The sequence below is a fragment of the Amblyomma americanum genome, chromosome 4 (assembly GCF_052857255.1).
Source record: "Amblyomma americanum isolate KBUSLIRL-KWMA chromosome 4, ASM5285725v1, whole genome shotgun sequence".
Taxonomy (NCBI): domain Eukaryota; kingdom Metazoa; phylum Arthropoda; class Arachnida; order Ixodida; family Ixodidae; genus Amblyomma; species Amblyomma americanum.
In genome coordinates this window covers 105,229,558-105,245,194 of record NC_135500.1, presented here as the reverse complement: position 1 = coordinate 105,245,194, position 15,637 = coordinate 105,229,558, and the positions used below count along the sequence as shown (strand labels likewise).

Here is a 15,637-nt window from a genome sequence, read left to right as displayed (position 1 = left end):
GCCAGACGCCACTTTACGACCACAGCTCAAAGCCTCCCGCTCACTGCCCGACCTCGCTCTCATGCACGGCCGAGCCCGCACTGACTAGGCCAGCGCGGCGCTCATCTTGCCAGGCGCGTGGCGAGTGACGTAGTCAAGCGGCGACCGAGCTGCGGAGAGCGCATGCGCCAAGCCGGCAGCGGCGTCGCCCAGGCTATGGTAGGTCTAACTGCAGCCCACGGCGAAATCGGCGCGCCCCTGAAGCTTTCGCTTTAAAACTCGGCCGTCATTTAGCACCTCATGTGCGAGGAATTAACAGCAGCTGTATGAAATGGGCACTCCATGAGGCATACTTTTGCTGCTACTGTATAAGCTTACTCAAAGCAGCTTTGCCAAAAATTAGGATTGTTGCCACGCGTAATGTTAGAATGCGGCAGCTTTGAACGATCTTAACACCCACATCATCAACACCACCATCAGCATCCTGACTACACCCACAGCAGGTTAAAGGCGTCTCCCATGCCTCTCCAAAAAATCATCTCCTTTGCTAGCGGCGCCCACCCTAGGCTTACAAACTTCTTAATCTCATCCGCCCACGTAACTTTCCGCTGCCCCTTTCTACGCTGGCCTTCTTTTAGAATCCACTCCGTTATCTTTAAGGACCAGCGGTTTTCTTTCCTTAGCATTAAATGCCTCGTCCGAGCCGATTTCTTCCTCTTTATTTTGACTAGGATTCTATTAACCCGCGCTTGTTCTCCCACCTACTCTGCCCGCCTCCGGTCTCGTAACGTTACATTAAACATTTTCTTTCCATGGCTCGCTGCATTGTCCTTAACTTAGGCGGAACCCTTTTCGTTAGCCTCCTCGTTTCTGCGCAGTAGATGAGTACCGGTAAGATACAGCTTTTGTACACTTTCCTCTTGAGGGATATTTGGTAAACATCCATTCATCATCTGAGAGAACCTGCCATATGCGCTCCACCCCATTCTTATACTTCTAGTTATTTCCCTCTCGTGATCAGGATCAGCTGTCACTACCTGCCCTATGTAGACCTTTACTACTTCCAGCCCATCGCTGCCTTTTGAGAACAGATGCTTTTATGCTAAACTGTTGAAGATTACTTTGAATTTCTGCATGTTAAATTTTAGACCCACCGATCTGCTCTGCCTATCAGCTCATTGATCATATTTGCAGCTCACCTCCTGAGTAACTTAGCAAGGCAATGTCATCAACGAATCGCAGATTATTTAGGTAATCTGCATTAATTCTTATCCCCAACTGTTCTCAATTCAGGCCTCGTAATACCGCATGTAAACAGGCGGTGAAAAGCATTGGCGAAAACTTGTCTTCTGGCCTGACGCCCTACCTTATTATAGTTTTATTGCTGACTTTATGGAGGACTATGGTAGCTGTGCAGTTGGTACAGATATCTTCCAGCATTTTCATATAAGGCTCTTCTACACCTTGATTGCGCAATGCCTGTATGACAGCTGAGGTTTCCTCTGAGTCGAATGCTTTCTCGTAATCAATGAAGGCTATATATAGGGGTTGGTTGTATTCTGCGCATTTCTCTATCACCTGATTGATAGTGTGAATATGATCCATTGTGGAATATCCTTTATGCAAGCCTGCCTGATCATTTGGTTGATTAAAGTCTAAGGTTGCTCTGACTATTAGCGATTACCTTAGTAAATACCTTGCAGGTAACTGACAGTAAGCTGATCGGTCTGTTATTTTTCAGGGCCGGCTAGTTATTGAGGCTCAATCTTTCCTTCGTCCTTCAACAGATCTGCTGTTACCTGATTATCACCACTCTTTCTTTACTTCCTCTTTCGCTACTGGCGGGCTGACGCATTGCTGTGCGCTACTGTCTGTCTCATTAACGTTCTGATTACATGTAGGTAGCTTCAAACACCCAAACATATACATATAGCCATAAATGCCCACGACAGCCTTCAGTAGAGGACAGGGATGCCATGGAATGTCACTTTGCCTCACACGCGAAACGCGTAACATATTTCTTGTCCATGACCGTACTGCATCTACATATTACCTAGAGGGTAAGCTGGCGCCACTGTCCATGCGAGTCTCTTGAAGAGCACTTATCCAGCGCGGGAACGCCGGGAAGGCGAGGTTTCGTGTTTCACTTGGCTAGTGTTTGGCCGACAGCGTGGATTGTACCTCGAAATCGGCAGCTGAGGCGCGGTGCTCTTCTTGGTGGGAATATTAAGGAGTTTTGACACTGCGTTTTTCACTCAGTCGTTCGATAGATTTAACACGATTGAAAGTTCTGTGTTCGGCTGGAATGTAAACTTTAACAGCATCTCTGCTAGGTTTGCCCGGAGAGGAGTAGTATGTTTACGGCTAAATGCGCATTTTACTCCCAACAATAGCCAAGCCAAAAACAAAAGCCTCGTCTTCCCGACATTCCTGCGACTCTCCATGTTGGATGAAGTCTAATGCTACCAGATTTCTGTCTAGTTTTATTAAGAAACTATATGACCATGAGGAGTTAGCACAGATTCCGTAAAAGGTATTCTCAGCAGGGCTGTTCGAAACATTGCTAAATGCCACCTTCACGGAAAGAAAGGCGGAAAAGGTTGATTGTTTCCCATTCGTTTTTGTAACGCTAGCCGTTATGATCAGCGACAGGTTACGACCAGCGGCGGCCGATCCTGTGGGCACGGGTAAGGTCGGAGACATTTCCACGGCGACATAAGACGCGGTGACGTTCGTTTCTCGGGAGAGTTGGCCTATCTGCAACCGCTGCAGAAAATCTCATCCGCAGCTGTCGCTTGACTGCTTGCGAGGCTTTGCACATAGAGAGAGAGAGAAAAGCATTTAATGGATAGGTTGTTTTGGTGGGCCTTCATTCCAGGAGCACATTGGCTTTTGCCGCCCCTCTTGCCCGGTTGACCAGCGAAAGCAGAGAACATTCATTTGTAGCAGAATGAAATCTGCATCACCAAAACGCGCTCAACACTAATCCAGACGCACGCACAACTTTGTCCTCGAGGTATAGCGGCTCTGAAACTTGACAAACTTTGCGAATAAAGTGTTTTTTTTTGTTAAACACTGGTATCAGGACACTGACGTTTTGTCTTTACTACCACGGCCCGCTGTGTTAGCTGAATAATAATGCACAAACACTACAAATCATGCTGCGAAATCCTCACGCAGCTGTTCTTACACAGAATGATACAGAAGCCGGCTGCACATAGAAAAACGCCTTTTAGGATTGCACAGTTTCAGTGGCTTCCTCACCTGTTTATTATTAGGAACGGCGACGCGTCCCAGCGTCCATGTCTGAGAGCTGCCGCCTTTCTGCCCCCAGAGAGGAGTATTCTTTCCTAAATGTTGATCAGGCTCAATTGACAGCACCTGGGGATAAGGATAAAGGCATCAGTTCTAGACACCCACAGCGTTGAGGACAGTAAGCAGCTGAAGCCTCGAATGCACTCTTCAGGCAGAAACGAGCAAAACTGCATGGCGCTGGATACGTTGTCGTGAGTCAGAATTAAGCAGAAAGATTAGCTTTATCGAAGCACGTGAGCTAGTCTTGGTCCACGCCCGTCTTCTGTCTATCAAAGGGCTCGAAATGATTAGAGATTGAATGCAACAAAACATTAAATTGTCCTCTCACACTTTCCACGCTCAGGGATCTAGAAAGGTTGAACTTTGCAAGAATTTGAAAAAAATGACGGTTTAGCATGGTTTAGCATGTTTTGATGGTTTAGCAAGGCCCCGGGGCGCTGTTCATCACGGAGCAAAGTGAATCGCCCCGGGTTTGTAACGCTCGTTTTTGAATCTCAACACCGTTACTCGTCTGCTCTAAATAACTGCGTATTTAACTCTTTCTTCGTCATTCCCAATTTACCAAACTCCGGAGGACAACTGCTCAACAGCCGCGTTTCTGCGACAATGTTGTCAACGCCAAATCGTTTTACTCCTGTGCCGCGTTTATGCCGACGCATGCAGCGCATCATCATCATCATCATCATCATCATCATCAGTAAATTTTAGTTCCACACTGTGGGGCTAGCACCCATGCTTTAGACGGCAGCCATGATCTCGTAGGCGCTGGCAGCGTCTTCGACCAGTTGGATGATCTTTGCTTGAATCTCCGGGTCGGAGCTAAGTAGATAAGTCGCCCACTGGTTCTTAGACTTTATTGGTAGTGTCCTAGGGGGAGTCCGAGGGCATTCCCATATTACATCGTCGAGTGTGGCCCTAGCTTTACATGTTCTACATTTTTCTGAGAATTGTTCCGGGTATATGACGGTCCACATAGCCGGACAGGATAATGTGTTTGTAGGCGACGCCAGTGGACGGCCTCACTTTTTCTGAGCGATTTGGCGGCGGGCCGGTACCTTGATCGCCCTAGTCTGTAGTGTGGGAGGATATCTCTGCGCACATCTCTCTCTCACTACTGCCAAGCCTGCTGTGTTCTATGCGGTGCGCGCTGGGCAATGTTGTTGTTTTTTTTACTAGCCCATTATAATTTCTGCCACTACTTCTACGTATTGCTCAAAGCGCGAATGACGTGTCCACTGACCCTGGGAGGCAGTTATGTGCATTTCCTATAATTTCATGACTGTCGATGTGGCACCACGTCTACCTGCCGATATTGTGGGATATTATTCTAATAGTGCTTTTGTGCATGGATGAAAGGAGTTGAAAACGACGATGTGCAATGCTCAGCGCTTAAGTGTGGCAGTTAAACACGACACGTGTTCGGCTGCGGCGATACCTGTCAGCTCTCAGATGAAATCTTGAAACGTGCTGTGTCTACTTGCTTAAAGGGTACAAGCTCACGCGGTGATCTCTCAGTTTTGCAAAAATGGGACTTATTTTGAACAAGAAACAAAAAAAAATTGGAGGTGGTTTAGCTCTGGTTAAATCTGGAGTGACGCGATAGCTACAGCTGGCTGAGTGGAACTTGGTCACGGTCACATAACCAACCACGTGGCGAACCGCGTGATGAGCCACGGCGCCGCGCCGCCGGCAGCTGCTCCGCGCCACGTGACCACCACGTGACTGCGTGGCGGCGTCGCCACGCTGAAGGCTCGAAATGCTACCATAATGTAGCTATCGCAACAAAACTTGGCTATATAACCTCAGCAACAATCGCGTTTTTAAGAGACATCACCTTCGAGACCTCGGTCGTACATTGGTTGATCTATCTACATGAGTTAGAGAGGATTAGCCCAGATGCCGATGTAGAAGATATCACTGCCGTAGAAGCAGAGCTTCAGCAGTTTGAAACCGAAAGATACAAGGGGGCCTTCATAAGGTCTAGGTCCAGTATGATTTTGGATGTGCAACCATCTCGTCGGGCCCTGAGTAATGAAAGGCAGACTGATCTTGCCAACGAAATATTAGAAATTCAGTATGGTGGTTGCACTTACAGCGATGGTCCTGGTATTATGGATGCTTTCTTTGACTACTAACGGAAGCTGTTTGGGGGCTGTGCGGGAATAAATTTGAGATCAGATTACAGTCGGTTATTTGAAGCCTTTAATCGAGTTTACGATGAGCAGCGTGCTGTAGTGGAGGAGCCTATCACTTTGGACGAAATTAAATTTGCTATTTCTGACCTGACGTCTCAGAAATCTCCTGTGCCAGATAGTATTACTAGCCAGTTCTATAAAACGCTTTTCAATTGCCTAGCGCCTGTGTTGATGGAGGTTTTCCATGCTTCTTAAGATGTTGGTTCTTCGCCCCCCAGTTTCTATTCTGGGGATACTATATTAATTCCAAAAAGCACAGATACAAATCGGTTGAAAACAGTTGACGGATATTGTCCCATTTCCCTTTGCAATGTAGATTACAAACTTTTTGCAAAGGTTCTTTGCAGTCGTCTGCAGCTAGCTGTTGCTGACTTAATATGCATGCATCTGGTCTGCGGTGCCAGAGGCAGCAGCATCCAACCCCATATTCCTATTGCACGTTCAGTATTGGAAACAGTATCAGATAAGGCCGGACAAGTAGCTCTAGTTCAGAATGACCTCGCCAAGGCATTTGATAAAGTTCGCCACTATTTTTGGTTTCCGGTCTGAGAGCATGCAAATATTGAATTTTGCCCCTGGCTTAAGATTGTGCTATAAGGAGCCCTATACGATCATAATTGTTAAACAAGAGCTAACGGAACGCATACCGGTGAAATTATCTGTTCAACGACGCTGTCGATTACCGCCTTTTTAGTTGACCCTTTATATTGAACTCTTTTGCCTCAGTAATATTAACAGTGCAACTATGTTGTTTCTCCCTAGCGCAATGTGAAATTAAGATTTTAGTTTTTGCAGACGATGCCGCCTTCTTTTGTTCTGACAAAACGAGTGTGCTTGAGCATTACATTTGACCGAACAGTTTCGCGAGTGTTGCAAAAGGGTTGCAAGCCCCAAGGGTGGCGTTGGCCTGGCGGCCTGGGGCAAAGCTGGAAACATCCGAAGGTCCCGGCAAAGGATGAGTCGACTGGCAACAGAACAACTTGTTTATTCTGGCATCGAAAAAGAGCAGCCGGTCAGGGCGACCACGTTACTCGAAGGAAGAAATCGAAGTCTCTCTCTGGCGTCCGGGGCAGCGGCTTATATACCCTCGGAGTCGAGGGCAAGAAGGAACGGCTTGGGATGAGTCGCCCGATACGGCGACGCTCGAACATGTACAGACGTGACGGGCGCGTCCGCCGGGCCGGCGCCGGTCAGACCTCCTCGCCTCCCAGTTGGGGAGCTCCTCTCCCCGGCTGCCGCGCTTTGACAAGCGTGGGCACCAACATGCACACACACACACACACACACACACACACACACACACACACACACACACACACACACACACACACACGACGACACGTGGCATTGAAACCTGCGTGGACGCGCTTGGCGGGAGGCGTTGCGGCAGCGATGAACGGGCCCAAAATGACCGCCACTTTGAACGAAGCCCCGGCGTCCGTTGCATCCGCGCCGGCTATACCGCGCGTTGTAGGCGAAACGTAACAGACCGCCCCGCCGGGAGAAGGAGATCCCGATGGTCAGGGGACTGCATCCGCTGTCCAGAGGGATGTCGCTCGATGATGCTCATAATCGAAACCGGTCGTCCCTCGACGTTGCTTGAGCGCAGCGCACAGAGAAGGCCTCGTTCTCAGGTTCAGGTTCACACAGGGCACTGCAAAGTGACTTCGGGAGAGTTGCCATTTTTGTGCTCGTTCCCAGCAAGCGTTAGAACTACGCCGAAACGCAACCGCTCAGTCAGCAAGCACGAGACAACCCTCACTAAGCTCTGCCAGGCTCTTTCCCCTTTTATACTACTGCCTAGTTCCTTACAGTAGTCAAGCAGCACTCAGAACGCGTCCACAAATTGGAAAATTGCACTAGAAAGCACATAATCACTTTGAAACACTAAACAAAAGCAATATGTTAAAAATCCTGCCTCAGGAAGAAACCATCAGTAACAAACAACTTTGAGGCGGATTCCCACGTTAGGGGCTTCGACTTAAGCCATCGGCGTTACCGTTGAGACTCCCCTTTTTGTAACGCACCTCAAAGGAATATTGTTGCAAAGCGTGGCTCCAGCGCAGGAGGCGGCCATTTTTGGGAGAGATGGTCTGCAGCCATTGGAGAGGGCAGTGATCCGTCTCAATGATAAACCTCGAGCCGGCTAGGTAGCATGACAATTTCTGAACGGCCCACACGAGACACGCACACTCTTTCTCGGTGGCGCTGTACGCCTGCTCACGACAGGTCAGCTTACGACTAGCATACAGGACGGGGTGTTCCACTTCTCCATTGTCCCTTTGGCACAGTACAACGCCCATGCCTCGCTCACTAGCATCGCACTGAACAACGAACCCTTTTGTGTAGTCTGGCGATCGTAGCACAGGCTGGCTTGTTAGGACGCTCTTTAGGGCGCTAAAAGCTCTTTCCTTTGTCTCGCCCCAGACGACTGTTTGGGGCTCTGTTTTTCTTAGAGCATCCGTCAGGGGAGCCGCGATATCGGAGTACCTGGGGATGTACCTCTGATAGTAGCCGGCGACACCTAAGAACGACCGAATATCGGTCTTCGTGCGCGGTTGCGGGAAGTCTCGCACAGCGGCCACCTTTATTTCAGAGGGGCGGCGACGACCCTGTCCAATCACGTGACCGAGGTAGACAACCTCGGCCTGTGCTAATTGGCACTTGGGAGCCTTGACTGTCAAGCCCGCTTCGCGCAGGCGGGTTAGCACTGCCCGCAAGTGTGCCATATGCTCAGACCAGGATGCGGAGAATATCGCTACGTCGTCTAAATACGGTAAAGCGAATTCTTCCTGTCCCCGCAACACTTTGTCCATGAGGCTTGAAAAGCAGTATGGCGCGTTCTTCAAACCAAAACTCAAAACTTTAGGACGGAATGTTCCCATTGGTGAAATGAACGCCGCATACCTACTAGCCTCTTCTGTAAGTGGAACCTGCCAATAACCCCTGACAAGATCTAGGGTGGAAATAAACTGAGCGCTACTAACTTTCTCAAGGCGCTCCTCGATGTTAGGGATCGGATAAATTTGATCCTTAGTGATGGAATTAAGCCTGCGGTAGTCGACGCAAGGACGAGGTTCCTTGCCCGGTACCTCAACTAAAATCAAAGGGGAGGTATAATCACTCTCAACCGCCTCAATAACACCGAGCTGTAGCATTTTCTTTACCTCAGCCTCCATAATATCGCGCTGGCGGGGTGACACCCGGTACGCCTTGGATCGTACTGGCTCTGGGGAGGTAAGTTCTATATCATGAGTAAGGACAGAAGTCCTACCAGGCCTCTCAGAGAACTGACCTTGAAACTCTTGTAAGAGTTGGTGTAGTTCGGTTTTCTGCTCAGGCGACAGCGGTGCTTTACTGAGTAAGTCACTAATGACCTGATCAGTGTCTTCCCTGTTTGTCACTGAGCCTAGTCCCGGAAGCTCGACCGGAAGCTCTTCTAACTTTCCCGTGTCGGGCATTTCCTCTCCAGTACCTGGTGCCTTCAACGCTACAGGCTCAATTTGATCCAGTTCTGACGTGCTCGGAATATCAGCTTGCTGCGCCTCCGACCCTTTTTCATTGTTCGACAACGTCGGACCCGCAACTACCGCCTTTGCAGCGAGCTCCCGAACTCTCGATCTGGTTAGGGCCTGAACGCTAGCCTCACCAAACAAAAGCCCCTTCTCGCGCAGGAGGTGATCGGACCTGTTCGAAAATAGGTACGGGTACTGGGGGGGCAGCATAGATGACACTACGGCCTCCGTCTCAAGTGCTCCGAAAGGTCCTTCAATAAGCACTGTTGCTACGGGCAGACACACGCTGTGAGCTTCCACGGCTTGCTTGATCCATGCGCACTCGCCCGTGAACACATCGGGTTCTACGTAAGAGGGGTGAACTACATCTATTGTAGCTGCGGAATCACGAAGCACTCGGCACTCTTTCCCGTTCACGAGGAAGTCTCGCATGTAAGGCTCGAGAAGCTTCATGTTCTCGTCAGTGCTACATAATGACAAACGCACGACTTTTTTTGTTTCTGGACACTGCGCCGAAAAGTGACCCGGCTTCTGGCACGTATAACACACGCGCGCTTGCCTCCTCTCGAACCGCTTTCTGCGTTCGGCTTCGGCTGCCGCCGTCTCCTTACGTTCGGTCGGACTGCTTTCACTCGCATCCGCACTACGTGTGTCCCCCCTTGCTCTCATGGGTGTGAACTTCGGCCTCTCAGACTTGGAGCCAAATTCACCCTTTTGACCGTCCTTAGCTCCGCGAGCCCGACGCGTCACAAACTCCTCGGCTAGCTCGGCGGCTTTAGCCACTGTACTAACGTCTGGCCTATCCAAGACCCAGTACCGCACGTTCTCAGGTAACCGACTATAAAACTGTTCCAGCCCGAAACACTGCAGAACTTTCTCGTGGTCACCAAACGCTTTCTCTTCTTTGAGCCACTCCTGCATGTTTGACATAAGCCTGTAAGCAAACTCTGTATATGACTCGCTTCTGCCTTTTTCATTTTCCCGAAACTTCCGACGGAACGCCTCCGCTGACAGCCTGTACTTTTTTAGCAGACTCGATTTCACTTGGTCGAAATCCTCTGCCTCCTCTCTCTTCAAGCGAGCGACTACGTCGGCCGCCTCGCCGGGTAACAAAGTGAGCAAGCGCTGTGGCCACGTTTCCCGAGAGAACCCCTGCTTCTCGCACGTTCGCTCAAAGTTAACCAGGAACAAACCAATGTCCTCTCCAAGCTTAAACGGCCGCATCAGGTCAGTCATTTTGAACGATACCCGTTCTCCTGCACCGTGTGCCTGACTTCCATTACGAGCGCGTTCCATCTCTACCTCGAGACGCTTCATTTCCAAAGCGCGCTCTTCTTTCTCTTTATCTTTTTGTTCTTTACGTTCGCGCTCGTCTTTCTCTTTTCGCTCTTTATGTTCGCGCTCCTCTTTTTGCTCCCTCTCCTCAATGGTCTCAAGGCATTCCGACAGCTCGTCATCCTCAGCCTCCAACTTAAGAATAGCCTTTAGCAGTTCTGGTTTTCTGAGTTTGTCTGAGACATCCAGACCCAACTCTCTTGCAAGCTCCAGCAATTTCGGTTTGCGCAACGACTTCAAATCTATGGCTGCTCCGAATGCTGCTTTCTCTACTGCCTACTATTGTCTTGCCGCAAACTAACCCGGCAGCAACGACAACCACAATTACCAGCTCTGTTTCTGACACTAACAAAAGCCTGGCAAAACTCAGAAGAAGAAAGTCCCGCACTCACCAAACCTCGCAGCCAAGAATTCAGCGCAGTCGTTCCGCTGCAGGCAACCAGTCATCACACAGGGCTCGTTGCACTGCTCCCGGATGGTCGTTGTGCTGCTCAGCATACAGTTGACCACATATCTTCGCTGCTGGCCTCCGTTGTCGGGATCTCACCGCTGGCAACCAGTTGTTGCAAATGGGTTGCAAGCCCCAAGGGTAGCGTTGGCCTGGCGGCCTGGGGCAAAGCTGGAAACATCCGAAGGTCCCGGCAAAGGATGAGTCGACTGGCAACAGAACAACTTGTTTATTCTGGCATTGCAAAAGAGCAGCCGGTCAGGGCGACCACGTTACTCGAAGGAAGAAATCGAAGTCTCTCTCTGGCGTCCGGGGCAGCGGCTTATATACCCTCGGTGTCGAGGGCAAGAAGGAACGGCTTGGGATGAGTCGCCCGATACGGCGACGCTCGAACATGTACAGACGTGACGGGCGCGTCCGCCGGGCCGGCGCCGGTCAGACCTCCTCGCCTCCCAGTTGGGGAGCTCCTCTCCCCGGCTGCCGCGCTTTGACAAGCGTGGGCACCAACATGCACACACACACACACACACACACACACACACACACACACACACACACACACACACACACACACACACACACACACACACACACACACACACACACACACACACACACACACACACACACACACACACACACACACACACACACACACACACACACAACGACACGTGGCATTGAAACCTGCCTGGACGCGCTTGGCGGGAGGCGTTGCGGCAGCGATGAACGGGCCCAAAATGACCGCCACTTTGAACGAAGCCCCGGCGTCCGTTGCATCCGCGCCGGCTATACCGCGCGTTGTAGGCGAAACGTAACACGAGGTACCAGGTGCGGCTCTTAATCTATATAAATCCAAAGGGTTTCGGTTGGGTCATTGGGCTACAAAGCCAAGTCATTTTGGTAGCATAAGCTTGGACTGCGGGACGCTTCAGTACCTTTGGGTTCCTATTTGCCAAATTCGCAAAAGTCGAGCCTACTGGGATTCACAGATAATCTCCATGAGACAACAAACGCAGGCTTGACTGAGTAGGAACGTGACAGTGCTTGCTCGGGCTCAAGTGTGCAACATTCTTTTATTCGCAAAACTTTGCTATGTGCTGCAGAAAGTGCAGCTGTTGCACAGAATATTTGCTACCTTCTTATGGCGTTTCCAATGGGAACCATGCGTCGCATTAACCGATTTCTTCCTATAGCATCTGATGCAAATAGGCCTTGTTCACTTATTCGTGCATCCGGTTGTTTCGCGTTTTTTTTCTTTTTCAAATCGGCAAACCACCCTTATTTAGTAGCTGTGCTTATCAGGTGTCTTAGAGCTCATTCGACTTTCTTGTTCGCACCGACTGGACACACTCGTGAGGGGCCTTTATGATGATTCCTTGAGGCCGTTGCTGACACCTTAAATTTCCTCACTGTGCGCTTTTCTTTTGACTACCTGTATAGCCTCTCGAGAAGGCAAATGACACGGGCACTTACAGAATATTTGTTTCCTGTACCGCTTTACTAGGCAACCTTTTCTGGAGTTCCTTGAGACCAATGTTTTAAAACGTGTTAGGCGAATGTGCACTTCTGTTGCTGCAAAAACATTCCTTTGCTGCAAAAACATTCACTCTGCCTGTGAAGGCATGGCTTCATACTAAGGAGCTGCTAGCGCAATGGTCGGTGAACTGCCGCCTCTGCAGTACACCAGAGGCAATTCACCATTGCTTTATTCTGTGCATTGATGCTGTGTTATTTTGGAATATATTACAACGAACAATTAAGAAGAAAATTGACATCACACCCTACAGTATCCGTTTTTTGCCTGTGGAGAAAAACTCTGTTGCGCCATAAGATCTATTTATGTCGTTGAGACTACTTAGTCTTTGGAAGAGCCGCATGATGGACCGCCACGCCGAATCACGACGGTCGTTGAAATCTTTGTTTCGTGAGCAATGCGCTTTCATGCTGGGAGGATATATATGCTGCCCTAGAGGAGACGCCTAGCTTGCTCACCTATCTGGATGCATATGTATGCCTCCCAGACTTTTGATTTTTTGGAAGGTGGGGTTGTGCAGGAGTATGGCGGCATGGCGTTTTGTGGCGTAAAGGTGCTTAGATTTTGCTTTCAGGCACTATTTCCATGCAACGCAGAAAATAAACTGCGGCGATAGCATAGGGCTCTCATGCAGTGGCCAGCGTAGGTGAACGGTTCGCTCCGACGCGGGTCCGAAACCCAGTCGCAGCTTTATTTATTTTATTTCTACAGTTATCCGAGAGACTTAAGACAAATATCGTGTTTTTCAGAATTGCTACTGAAGTAGTGCTTTTGCACACACGCAAAAAAGGTCTATCCAAACAAAACGCTCAGCACAACAAAAGAAAAAGCAGACTGTTCTGATCGAACCATCATTATCGTAATAAATTTAACTTCCAATATATTTTTGCGTATTACTGGAAATGGTGAAATACTTTACTGCAGATCTGTCGAACAGGTGGTATGCAGCTTCGGCAACGTTCGTGTTGCTTTAACGCCACGAAGGAATTGTTCCAGAACTGCTTCGACATTCCACGTCTTCAGCCGTCGGCAGCCTCGTCTGCAGCATTGAAAGTTACGCACCAAGAAACAGAGTTTCCTAATCCAGCACCTTTCGTCAGTCACGCTCGCCTATGTTCACAGCCTGTCGCAAGATGGTTTTTCTTCCATCAAAATGCTACATTCACTTCTTATGCTTTAAGAAATCGGGGAGTTCTCCCAGCGATGATTGTCTCAACAGGTCGAATCCAGGACATAAAGCTTCGATGGAGAATACCTTTATGTCACCATTCTGGTTGCTGCCAATAGGTCCCAACAATGGTATATGTCACCTTCTTCCACATTTGATGCCTGTCGAGAACACAGCTTGAATACGATGTATTTTATTTTGTGAGTGTTTTTTTCGTTGCATCCATCTATGATACCCGCTGCAGCATTACCAATATAATGTTATCAGTCGACACCAGGCTTCTAGCGCATAGGCGGAAAATCTCCCCCTATCATTGTTCTATAAATTGTACTATTGTTTTCCCTCACTTGGGCACTCCATTCTGCTTTCTACCATCCCAGCGGATGTTTTACCGTTTTTGACCTATAATTTCATAAGTTGTTCTAATGCCCGCCACTCCCCCTCCCCCCCCAACCCCCTCCTTAAGTAACACCGCCCGCCGGGGTATTTAAGTGCCAATAAATCCTGATGATGATGATGAGCGGTGCTAAACCCTTCAATGAAATTACTGTGTGTGTCCAAAGACGACATTGCAACTTCCTGTTTACATTAAGTGTCGAGACTGTCTAGCTGAATAGCGGTAGTTAAAACAACAGTAGACAAATATTACAAAGTGCGCCGTCTTTGCAGAACTGCCACAGTAGTTCAGTGGTTAAAGCGCTCGACTACTCGGCCGGAGTTCCTGGATTGTAACGCGGTGGATGAGTGGAAACAACTTTTATTAGACGAAAAAAAATCTTTTCGATGGAGGCTGAACGCAAAAGGCGCCCGTGTGCCGTGCGATGTCAGTGCGCGTTAAATATCCCCAGGTGGTCGAAATTATTCCGAAGCCCTCCACAACGGCAACTCTTCCTCTCTTTCTTCTTTCACTCCTACCTTCCTTCCTTGCCATACGGCGCGGCTCGGGTGTCCAGCGAGAAGTGAGACAATTCCGCACCAATTCCTTTCGTCAAGATAGATAAAGAGGAGGAGGGAAAGACAGGGATGTTAACCAGAAAGGGGTTCCGGTTGGCTACCCTGCACTGGGGAAGAGGGATTAGGGGGCTAAAAGGAGGAAGAGAGAAGGGGAAAAAGGCATAGCACACACACACACACACACACACACACACGCACACACACACACACACACACACACACACACACACACACACACACACACACACACACACACACACACACACACACACACACACACACACACACACACACACACACACACACACACACACACACACACACACACACACACACACACACACACACACACACGCGCACGCACGCACGCACACACACACGCACGCACACACACACACACAAACGCAAAACGCTGTCACAATTTGTCACTCAATCCAGTCGCTCTCAAGTAGGCAAAGAGTGCCTTGTATGCCTTGAGGCAGTCGACTGCTGTGGCCACGGACCGAGGATCTTTTCCTCTGGTATTGGGCGAGGATCGAGGCGGTCCAGGGCAAAACACAGTGTATGTCTTGCACTCAAAAACCATTTTAGCCAATATATCTGATCAGACCAATTTTGTTAATTTATGTTTTGCACCATAATAATAAAAAAAAATTGCGTGTATAGTGGTAAACATTCCAGTTGTTTTACCTCAAGTTTCGTCGCCTTGTCACCGGAAATGATGTACCAGAATTCAGCGCACTGCGTTATCCTCGTGTTCTGGGGGAGCAACTCCCCGACAAGTTCCGCCTGATCTCCTGTCCGCCTCAGGTAGTTGTTGAAGAAAAGATAAGAGCCTAGAAGAAAGCATGAAGTAAAGAATAATGAGAAAAGTATAATATTGCTAGGCTAATATGCCTGCGATTGCGACAAATACACAGCTATTTAGCGAAAGTGTTAGTACTTAGCGAGCGTTAAACTCTGCAAGACACCACGAGCCTGTGCGCTCTTGGTGTGAGAAACGATGGCTGCTCTGCCATATGAATGGAAATGAATGCAGAGAAAATAAATATACAGAATTAAGGAAGGAAGAAGGGCAAGGACGAGCGCTGGATTTCCTACAATTTTTCTGCAGTTGGTTAACTAGTTAAACGACGTATTAGGCGCTCTCAGTAAAATCGTTAGAAGTTGGGTGCTCGCCCTCGAAACTGT

The 15,637-nt window shown here is 49.0% G+C and overlaps 1 protein-coding gene across 1 annotated transcript in view; it reads right to left on the bottom strand.

Moving 5' to 3' along the window:
* The window catches only part of LOC144129734 (MAM and LDL-receptor class A domain-containing protein 1-like), a 208,783-nt gene that overhangs the window by 146,178 nt on the left and 46,968 nt on the right, over positions 1–15,637 (bottom strand). Inside the window, exons 10-11 of the mRNA XM_077663820.1 lie at positions 15,137–15,282; positions 3,244–3,360 (exon numbers count right to left, since the gene is read on the bottom strand). Of these exons, the coding sequence (XP_077519946.1) occupies positions 3,244–3,360; positions 15,137–15,282 (263 nt within the window). The remainder of the gene's footprint in view (positions 1–3,243; positions 3,361–15,136; positions 15,283–15,637) is intronic.